Source organism: Pleurodeles waltl, chromosome 11, assembly GCF_031143425.1.
Source record: "Pleurodeles waltl isolate 20211129_DDA chromosome 11, aPleWal1.hap1.20221129, whole genome shotgun sequence".
NCBI classification, from domain to species: domain Eukaryota; kingdom Metazoa; phylum Chordata; class Amphibia; order Caudata; family Salamandridae; genus Pleurodeles; species Pleurodeles waltl.
The window spans coordinates 29,175,073-29,185,888 of record NC_090450.1 but is presented as its reverse complement, the minus strand read 5'-3'; the positions used below and the strand labels follow the sequence as shown (position 1 = coordinate 29,185,888).

Below are 10,816 nucleotides of genomic sequence, written 5' to 3'. Positions count from 1 at the left end.
AGCTAAGAATATATATGCCTGGTTGAAGCAGGGTGCCCCCTAACTAAGGCAGAGATAAAACCTATTTGGAGGACCTTTCAGCACTGGATATTTGATAGAATGATATGTGGGCTTCAGTTATTCCACAAATTCAAAACCACCACTGCCTGGACTCAGAGGCATTTGTTTCAGCAAGGAATTAATTGTCAATTAATAGTTTAGCAGAATTACTGGTCTCATTGATGTTCTCAGACACTCCCCCATAGCATACATTGATGTTTGAGGGATCTTTCTGTAGATGAGGAAGCAGGAAACAGACTTCATTGGAGCAAGATGCTTGTCCTTGGAAATTGTGTTTTTGATTGATCAATACTTTATTATATTAGAGATTACCCCTCTGAGAATTATGCTTGATGCTAATATTTTGTGATACAATTGTTTTTTTGCTTTTCTTCAGTTACTTCTCCCATGTGGTGTGTAGAGATTTGAGGTGGAAACAACATCAGAGTTGCAGGAGTTATTTTGGGGGTTTTGCTTGACTTGGGATGGATAGGGCTTCACTGCTTCATACAGCTCTATGATTTCATTTGAGTATTACATGAGCTGGTGCTTGACTGAGAGCATTAAACATTTTCCATATCTAGACCTGTGTATATTTCTCTCAACAAGGACCCTTTGCATATCTAATCAGTGAGAAAAAGGAGTAAACATCAGACTTTTTTTTATCAAGGGTAAGTAACCTTTTTGGCTATACATTTTTGCAGGAGCGTTTGGCCCATTCGAGACATAATAGTTTTCATAAACTGTTCCTGTTTTAGGGAATTCATGAATCCCTCAGGATCCCCCACTTCTTAGTGGGGTATGGCGCAAATCTTATATGGGTGTGGCTTCAGTATGGCACCTGGCATGTAGCCCATGTTGATATCCATCACCCCCTCCGGGATCCTGAAGGTGAAGGCCCGGAGCAGACTGGTGAAGAAGATGAAAATCTCAGTCCTGGCAAGCCGTTCCCCCAGACACATACGATGTCCTGTTAGAAGACAACAAATGAGTAAAATAATGTATTATTCAGTGTAATATTGAAGAAGCAATCTACCTAGGATTATGGGATGAAGAACATCAAGTAAGAACTGGGTGAAATTATTATGTAAAATTTCTGGAATCTAAAGATCTAAAAGCAGGATAATTTTAAATGTCCAATCTGGGACCTAAATAATGCAAATTAACAGCCCACACCTTCCCTGCTCAATGCAGGATTTGGGAAAATAAGGATTTTGAATTCTGCAACATGTTGTGCCTTAAAGTTCCTTTGGTTTCACATAGCTAAGAGTAAGTCAATACTGAAAGGCACTTCTGACTGTGACCATTGGTTCAAGATATACTGGTGTTGGAAAGTTGTCGAGTAGTTCCAGATGTAAGCAATCAGCCCAGAGAAAGCCATATATTTCCAAGGAACCAAAATAGTTTGAGCTCAAATGGACTATTTTGAAATAAGGGCCCATGAAGATCCAGTACTCCAGGGTGGCAAAAGAAACATAAGTTTTACTTGACATTTTTAAGATATTGGTTCCCCGCCAATTTAGAGCTGAGTGAAGCAACACATTCTATAATCACTGACGGTTAACCCTGCGCCTGTAATTCCATTTCTCTGTTAACCTTTCTGATCGATACTTCTAACTGCTGATTCCTCACTTTTACAATAGTCCACAGCTGCCAGACTGGATTGTACACTTTACAAAGGTGACCCCGGGTGGCTCTCTGTGGGCTTCATTCTGGCTTTGGAAAATAAGTCACCAGGGTGTAAATGTGCCAATCTATCTTGCTCTCGATCTCTCATGGAGGAGACAATTCTGAAGTTTATTCCTGTGTGCCCCAAGTCTCCCGGGCATTGGCGATACCGCAGCAGGCCGTTTTGGAGGCCATACTATATATCTTTCATACTCCTCAAGACCCCTCTGGCATGCCAGATCAGTGACATAACATTGAGTCTAAAAATATTGTGATATTGTGATACACAAATATTGTATCGATAACATCATTGACACAAACATAATTTCCCCATATTAATATTGGTAAATAAAAAATATTGAAAAAAAATATTGTTTCGCACTAATATCGTACACAATAAGACAAAAATATCGTTTTTCCATATATTTGCAGTTTGAAATAGTAAATATTAAATATTTTAACACATAGCATTAATATAAAGTACATTAAATAAATGTAACATTTACTATTAAAGATCAATATATACTTACAAAAAACATACACACATAAATGCATATGCATGTGTGTTTATACATACTTATATACAATATACCACTAGTATTAAATCTTATATTTTACATTATATGTTTTGTATTTTCTTTCCAATTTACTGCTATAGAAAGCATATACATGTATTTTTATTGCACTTTATGATCAATAGATTTGTTGATGTATTGCACGCAGTCTGATGTGCTCCAAGGAATCTTGATGCACAATCATATATTTTTGATCGAAACGTATTATGGAGGAGGAATAGAATACATTCCCATAAAGACTAATGTGTCTTAAGAGCTCTTCCTGCAGATCTGCACCTTGTTTAGGGAGCTATTGTGGTTGCTTCTGTATTTCATGTTCTCATAAGGAATGCTGAGTTCTTTACTAGTTAGATATGTGTTTTGAGCCCTACATGAGACCAGGCACCTGAATTGGTGTTGCTGCCATAGATGCACTTATGCTTATGTAGGGAACAACAGTGTGATTGGAATTCAGCTTTATGTTTAACAATTATGTTTTGATTTACTGATGCAAAAAATGGAATATGTTCTTTCGAGCTTACGTATGAGGCTTATAAAATTACAGTGGCATCTGTTTTTATACCTTATGACATGGATCATGTTGTGGTACTTTTCCACTGAATGTTGTTAATCAGTGATGTGTAGCATTTCAACATGCCAGGCGCCATGTAAAGAAATAGATAGCCTTTGAGCAGTGTAGTTGTTTATTTTAATGGTGGTGGAATAGGGATTTGTTTCCCTTTAAATGCCATGCTCTGCACACTGGAACTCGATGACCCTATAGAAGACTCTGACCGAAACATATTTATTCTTGTTTGTAATGCATTTGGCACTTCGGATTGCAAATAGAGAAATTTGATTCTTGCGTTGAGAGTTGTGCCGCTAGTTTCTTTCCCACTATGATATGCAAGGACGGGGGAAGCCATTACAAGGTTGAGCAGAGTGCTAATGCAAGGACGCGGAGGGTGATTGCGAGGTTGAGCAGAGTTATTGGAGGCAATGTATTTTTATATATAAATGTATAAAACATGTAACAAAATCAAATACAAAACATTAAGGGCCTCATTGTAAGACTGGCAGTCACAAGACCGCCAGCCTTGTGGTGTTGACCAGACCACCGTGGCTGTGGTGGTCTTAGCGCCACATTACAAGTTTGGCGGGCAAATCCACCTAAAGACCATCGCCCCAGCCAGGATCAAAGATCCCGATGGGCTGACAGTGGTCCTGGTTGAAATCAGCCAGGGCGGCGCTAAACTCAGCACTGCCCTGCTGATTACAACCTTGTTGTCTGCCAGGCTTTTCATGGTGGGTTTTCCTTCTGTGCTATGAGATAGAACTCAGCTCCCTTAAGGGAGCCGAGTGCTATCTCGTAGCACTGTTCCCGCTGGTCTGACCACCAGGAATGCTCTATTTTAAAGTTTCCGCCAGTCAAAAAGGTCAGGCTGGCGGAAACCTTGTAATAGGGCAGGGGGGATTCCCCCGCCATAGCGGTGGTGTCCTCCACGCAAGTTTGGCAGTCCTGCATTGGGACCCCCCAAACTCGTAATAAGCCCCCAAATAATTTACCAAAATAATAAAAATAAAAACACACATGTAAAAAAAAAATATATATATATATATATATATGTATATATATATATATATAAATATTTTTACTAATTGTGTTTCTAATATATATATCTATGTATATCATCAAAGTTCTGCTCAGGAAGCCCTCAGCCCTGACAGAGTGGCCCAAGCGCGCCCATAGTCATCTTTGCAATCCTTGTTTTAAATAACTCAGTACTTTTTTTCTGCATACACACCTGCAGGCGGATCATGCTTTTGTAATTAATGCATCCCACCAAAGCTCCATTCAGGAAGACCCTGACTGTGCGGCCCCAGCGTGTGGGAAACGGACACCCGCTATGAATCCAAAGCACTTTCCTTCCCACAGGTAAATGTTGTACGCCTGATTTCAAAGGGTGTAAACACAGGGGCAGGACAAGTGCCTGTGTTTAAACACTTTGAAAACAGGCATACAGTACTTTCCTGTCGGAAGGAGTGTGATTTTTAATGAAATCATAATATTACCTACATTTAAACAAGATTAATTAATGTAATAAGGTCTGGTTTTAATAACATTATACTTTGTAGGGGTATAATTTAGTATTCCCACTCCAGTCTGTGGAACAGTAGGGAAAGTGGTGGACTCTGAAGGGTAAAATTTAGTATTCCCACTCCAGTATGTGCAACAGTAGGGTAAAGCGTTGGACTCCAGAAGAGTAAGATTTACTAATCCATTCCAGTCCATGCAACAGTAGGGAAAGCGTTGGACTCCAGAATAGTAAGATTTATTATTCCCACTCCAGTCCATGCAACAGTAGGGAAAGCGTTGAACTCCAGAGGGATAAAATTTACTACTCTTACTCCAGTCTGTGCATCAGTAGTTAAAGCATTACATTCTGGAGGTGTAAACCTTACTATTCCCAATCCAGTCTGGGCAGCAGTAAAGAAAGTAGTTCACTTAAAACACATAACATAGGCCCTCATTACAACCCTGGGGGTCGGTGATAAAGTGGCGGTAACACCGCCAACAGGCCGGCGGTAAAAAAATTGGAATCATGACCACGGCGGAAACAGCCAACACAAACAGCCACTTTAACACACCAACCGCCACGGCGGTAGCAACAATCACCGCGGCGGTAACCGCCAACAGCCAGGCAGAAGGCAATGTACCGCCCACTGCATTACAGCACACCTATCCGCCAGCTTTTCCGGGGCGGTACCAATGCCATCAAAAGCACGGAGGAAACAGAACACTGAAGGGAAACGACTCACCTCTCGACACTCAAGGACGAACCACGACACCATGGAGCCCGAGCTGCACTTTTTCCCAATGCGGGTGTACCTTCTCACACATCAGGAACACAAACGCCGGCGAAGACGACCACGGTGAGTACTGCATTTAGCACACAAGGGAGGGGGGGAGGAAAAAGAGAATGACACACACATGCAACACACAACACCCCCACCCCCTCCCCCAACACCATACACACAAACAGATGCAACAACATTACATATACACCCCGTAACCCTCAGGAATAATGCAAGGACAAAAGGAATGGAGTAAAATGAGCGTAATAGTACAGTTTTAGATAAATACGTACTCAAATCAATAAACAGTATGTACAATACATACAATACATACAAAAGGAGGGACAATGCCCACTCCAAAATGTCTGTGGCCCACTGGGCCAAAACACATAGGCCAAGGCCACACTTGACTTCTGCCTCAATACGGAGAGAACACTGCAGGGGAATTAGGTCGAAAACACACAGGCACCTCAGGGGGACAGGGAATGGGGGGGTCACCTCAGCCGGAAGATGGTACAACTCCAATGGCCTATGGGGGCTCCATGCCCACTGCTTGGTCCTGGGGAGTGCAAAGCCACAGTCTCTCAAGTGGGTGGTTTGCCCACTGCTTGGTCCTGGGGCGTGCAAGGCCACAGTCTCTCGAGTGTGTGGTTTGCCCACTGCTTGGTCCTGGGGAATGCAAGGCCACAGTCTCTTTAGTGGATGTTTTCTTCCACTGGTTCTGGAGGGGGCCTTGTGCCCAGTGTGCTTCATCCTTGCAAGGAGGGGTTGGGTGGATGTTTTCTTCCACTGGTTCTGGAGGGGGCCTTGTTCCCAGTGTGCTTCATGCTGGCAAGGAGGGGCTGAGTGGATGTCTTCTTCCATTGGTTCTGTAGGGGGCCTTGCGCTCAGTGTGCTTCATCCTGGTTGGGGCAAGGTCACAGTCTCTCATCTGTGTGTCACACCGACAGGTGTTGCAGGGGCCAGGATGCACTGCAGCCCATGTAGTCACCACTACACACTGCTTGCCGGCGGTGACGACTGCTCAGTGGATGCCAATTGCGCTGCAGGTGGCGGTAGTGGCAGGGGTGGTGGTAGCCTCCAGGCTTTCACCTGCAACCTTGGACGGCTGCCCACTGGGGCTGCTGGCAGTGGTGCTGCTGGCGGCGGTGCAGGTGGCGGTGCTAGCAGTGGTGGTGGTAGCCTCCAGGCCTTCATCTGCAGCCTTGGACGGCTGCCCACTGGGGCTGCTGCTGCTGGCAGTGGTGCTGCTGGCGCGGTGCATATGCCGGTGCTGGCTGCGGGGCAGGTGGCGGCGCTGTCAGTGGTGGTGGTAGCCTCCAGGCCTTCACCTGCAAAAGCGGACGGCTGAAGTGCAATGGCTGGTGTTGTGTGCCCCTTCCTCCTCCTGGCAGATGGTGGTGCCTCTTTGCTTCTGCCAGCTGGTGTCTTTTTTTTGCCCTTTCTGGCTGGTGGTGCCTCCTTCCCCTTGCTGGCTGGTGTCCCCTTCTTGCCCTTCCTAGGAGGCGGACCCTTCTTGGCTTTAGAAGGTGGTGCTGGCACACTGGCTGGGCTGACAGGTGCCTCCTTGGAGCCTCTCACACCTGCAGTAGCTGCAGAAACCACAGTGGCCGTAGACTGGGTGGCTGAGGTGCTGGGCTGGGTTCTGGCCATAGGTGTGCTGGTGATGGAGGTAGTGGATGAGGATGTAGTGCACGCAGGTGTGAGTGGAGATGCTACTGGGATGGAGGTGGACGAAGAGGAGGAGGGGGAAACAGTGGAGGCAGAGGATGTTGGTGTGTCTGCAGCTGGATGGTGCTTGTGTGAGTGCCTGTGAGATGAAGTGTGGTGCTCGTGTTTGCCTGAGCCACTTTTGTGTGTTGATTTGGGTGATTGCTGGTCTGAAGGTGTGCTTGGGATAGGCTGGGGTTGAGAGGATTGGCACTGGGTAGAGGAAGTTGGAGGGGTGAGGCTGAAGACAGCGACAATGGCTGCCATCAGTGCGTTGGCCAGAGCCTGGAATGCTATCCTTAGGGCCGCCACACAAGAGTGAATGCCCTCCAGGTATGCATTTGTTTGTTACAAATGCCCTGCTACACCCTGGAAGGCATTCAGTATGGTTGACTGCCCAAAAGAGAGGGATCTCAGGAGGTCAATAGCATCCTCACTGAGGGCAGCAAGGCTGACTGGAGCAGGGCTTGAGGTGCCTGGGGCAAAGGAGATGCCTACCCTTCTGGGTGAGCGGGCACGGGAAACATGCTGAGGGGCTGCTCGGAGGGTGGTGCTGGTATGGGGTGGCGGTTGTACCTGTAGTTGGGGTAGCCACAGAGGTGTCCGCCAATGCCAGGGAGCTGCCATCGGAGGGGGTGTCTCTGTCGGTACTGTCCCCTCCTGTCTCCGTCGTGGTGCTTCACTTGCCCTCCGTCCCACTGGTGCCCTCACCATCAGTGGATTCGGCCTCCAGGCCCATGTGGGATGCAGCTCCCTCCGTCGCCGTTGCCTCTGCTCCTCCGCCAGATGATGCTAATGCACACAAGGACAGGGTGACAAAACAAAAAGGGGGAGGAGAGACAGAGGATACACTTGGTCAATGCCAGCAACAACACTACCGTTGTCGTACACAACTCATAGGGAACAGCCCTATGCACTAGGCCATACACTACCAGTTACAATGCTAGTCACCAGCCCTGGGGGCACTATGCCTTACTTCATTAGCGGCACACCTGAAACGCACAGGACCCTGCCCAGTAGTAGATGCCCCTAACATTATTGGGGTTGGAGTTCATCTGAACTTGCCCATCATTGAACATACCCTGCCATGTTCGCCTTGGCCTAGGGGCACCCACAGCCCACATCCCCCACTGAGGTAATACCTTAACGCGCGCAAAGGGTTGATTCAGAATCTGTACTCACCCCCTTGTGGCTGCTGGGATGCCTTCAAGCGCCCATCCAACTCCAGATAGGCCACCGCGAGGATGCAGAACATCAGGAGGGTCAGGATATGATGGGCACCCCTTCCTCGTTGGGAGGGCAGCCCCAGCTGCCCAGCGGCGCAGGTACTCCCACCGTTTGCGGCAGTGGGTGCTCCGCCTGTCAAAGACCACCAGGGTCGGCATCTACTTGGCGATGGCACGCCAAATACCCTTTTTCTGATGGGCGCTGACCTGCAGTAAAAAAAAACTGTAGAAAAGGTATTAGTCATACCATCTGGACTGTTATACTCATGGCCCAACATATCCCCCCCATCCCCTTACGCACATACATTGCCCATTATTCATGCAGCCCTCTGCCCAGGATCCCTCAGACCTCCCCTTCACAAGGCTTACACACACGGCAATCCATACATTCATGGCCCATGCATCATGCTCACAGTGTAGTCACCTGTTTGTCTGGAGGACCATAGAGTAAATTGTACTGGGGTAGGACCCCATCCACCATTCTCTCCAACGCCTCCGAAGTGAAGGCAGGGGCCCTTTCCCCAGACACCTGAGCCATTGTCGCTTCGAGACACAGGTCACAGCAGCACTTGCAGTGTAGGTCCTCTCCTGTTGAAGGTCAGGTAGCAAGTGAGTGCACAGATAGAAAATGGGGGTCAGGTCCGCGGCGGTGCGTACCGTCACCGCCGGCGTACATCGCTATTGGCTCCTGGAGCCCATAGGGCCCAATGATAACCAACGCACAACGCCAGAGGAATTACCTCATTTCCACTTGTCCCTCCTCACAGGTCAGGCAGCTGCCATTTCAGGGGGGCACAGGCCATGGAACCTAACTGCATCACAGCAGACATTGGCACATCAACTGACTTATGAGTTCACATACTGTTTCTGTAAAGCAAAAATTGCATATTAATGTTGAAATATGTGTGAATATGCCCTTATGCTCACTGTTTTTCACCCTAGAGTTCAACCGCTGAGGATGAATAGGAGATGGACACATCCCCCGTGTACAGACCCCTGGTGGACCTGGCGACAATGGAGGACAGGCACATTAACCTGACCTACAGACTTGATAGGGCCACAATCCAAGAACTGTGCGCCCAATTAGAGCCAGACCTGATCTCAGCTATCCGCCACCCCACAGGTATCCCCTCTCTAGTGCAGGTCCTGTCAGTGCTCCATTTCCTGCAAGTGGTTCCTTCCAAGCGACAGTGGCCATGGCATCAGGGATGTCACAGCCTATGTTCTCAAATGTGCTGACCAGAGTGTTGTATGCCCTGCTGAAACACATGCCCAGATACATCGTATTCTCCCAGGTGGAGGATTTGGCCACAGTGAATGCTGACTTCTATGCACTGGGACATATCCCCAACATCATTGGGGCCATTGATGGTACACATATTGCATTTGTCTCCCCACCGCGGAGAAATGAACAAGTTTTCAGAAATAGAAAAAGCTTTCACTTTCTGAATGTGCAGATGGTGTGTTTGGCGGACCAGTACATCTCCCATGTCAATGCCAAGTATCCTGGCTCTGTGCATGATGCCTTTATCTTGAGGAATAGCAGCATCCCATATGTGATGTCTCAGCTCCAGGTGTGGCTAATAGGTGAGCCCATGGTCCCCACCCAGTTTATGTAGGTATATGGGTGTAGGTTTGGCCCTAAGGGTGAGTGTGTGGCTAACAGGTATCCCTCGAAATTTGCAGGTGACTCTGGTTACCCCAACCTCTCATGGCTACTGTCCCCAGTGAGGAATGACAGTACAAGGGCAGAGGAATGTTACAATGAGGTACATCGGCGAACAAGGAGGATCATTGAGAGAACCTTTGGCCTCCTGAAGGCCAGATTCCGGTGCCTCCGTCTGACAGGTGGATCCCTGTACTACTCACCCAAGAAGGTGTGCCAGATCATTGTTGCATGTTGCATGTTGCACAACCTGGCCTTGAGACGCCAGGTGCCTTTTCTGCAGGAGGATGATCCTAGAGATGGTCGTGTGGCAGTGGTGGAGCCTGTGGACAGTGACGAAGGGGAGGCAGAGGAAGAACATGTGTACTACACTAATTCAGAAGTACTTCCAGTGACACACAGGTAAGATACTGTAACTTCACCTTCCATTGCAGTTTTGTGTTGGACATTGAACATGGAAGCCTGAATTCCCTATTTCTATGGACACTTACTGTACCCTTTGGCATCTCTATTTTCAGATCTCTGTGCCCTTCTCTGGCTCCTGGTGTGTTTACTGCTGCCCATTGCAGGTCATACCTATGTAAAGATTACAGTGCATTTGAATTGCAATGTTTACAGTTTGTGAAACTAATACATTTGTCAAACAATTGACAGACTCCATATTTGATTTTGTGCCAAGGGTGTTTACTTAGGTGCTAATGAGTGGAGGGGGTATTGAAATGAGCTGGGTTGCTGATGAGAAAAGTCCAGGGTAGAGTCCAGTCTGTTTGTATCACAGGTGCATTGTCCAAGGGGGCATAGGAAGGAGAGCAATGGCAGTTCAAGGTGGACAGGGTGACAGAGTGGGATACAAGGGTGACAATCAGGAGAGTCTTATTTCCTGGCGGGGTGTTGGCAATGTTCTCTGGCTTCAGCCTGGATCGCAGGGACCATTCGCAGGGTGGTTCTCCTTCTGCAGGGGGTGGGGTGCTGGAGGCCTTTTGTTCCTGTGACGAAGCCTCCTGTCCACTAGCGTCGGCGGAGGTGGAGTGCTGTTCTTTGGTTTGGCTAGTGTCAGGGGCCCATTGGTGTGCCACTGCCTCCCTCATGGTGTTGGC

The 10,816-nt window shown here is 47.6% G+C and overlaps 1 protein-coding gene across 1 annotated transcript in view; it reads right to left on the bottom strand.

Annotated features, from left to right (window-relative positions):
- Positions 1-830: 830 nt before the first annotated feature.
- Positions 831-10,816, bottom strand: part of LOC138265059 (cytochrome P450 2J5-like) — a 181,874-nt gene continuing 171,888 nt past the window's right edge. Inside the window, exon 9 of the mRNA XM_069212607.1 lies at positions 831-1,009. Coding sequence (XP_069068708.1) covers positions 831-1,009 — 179 coding nt within the window. The remainder of the gene's footprint in view (positions 1,010-10,816) is intronic.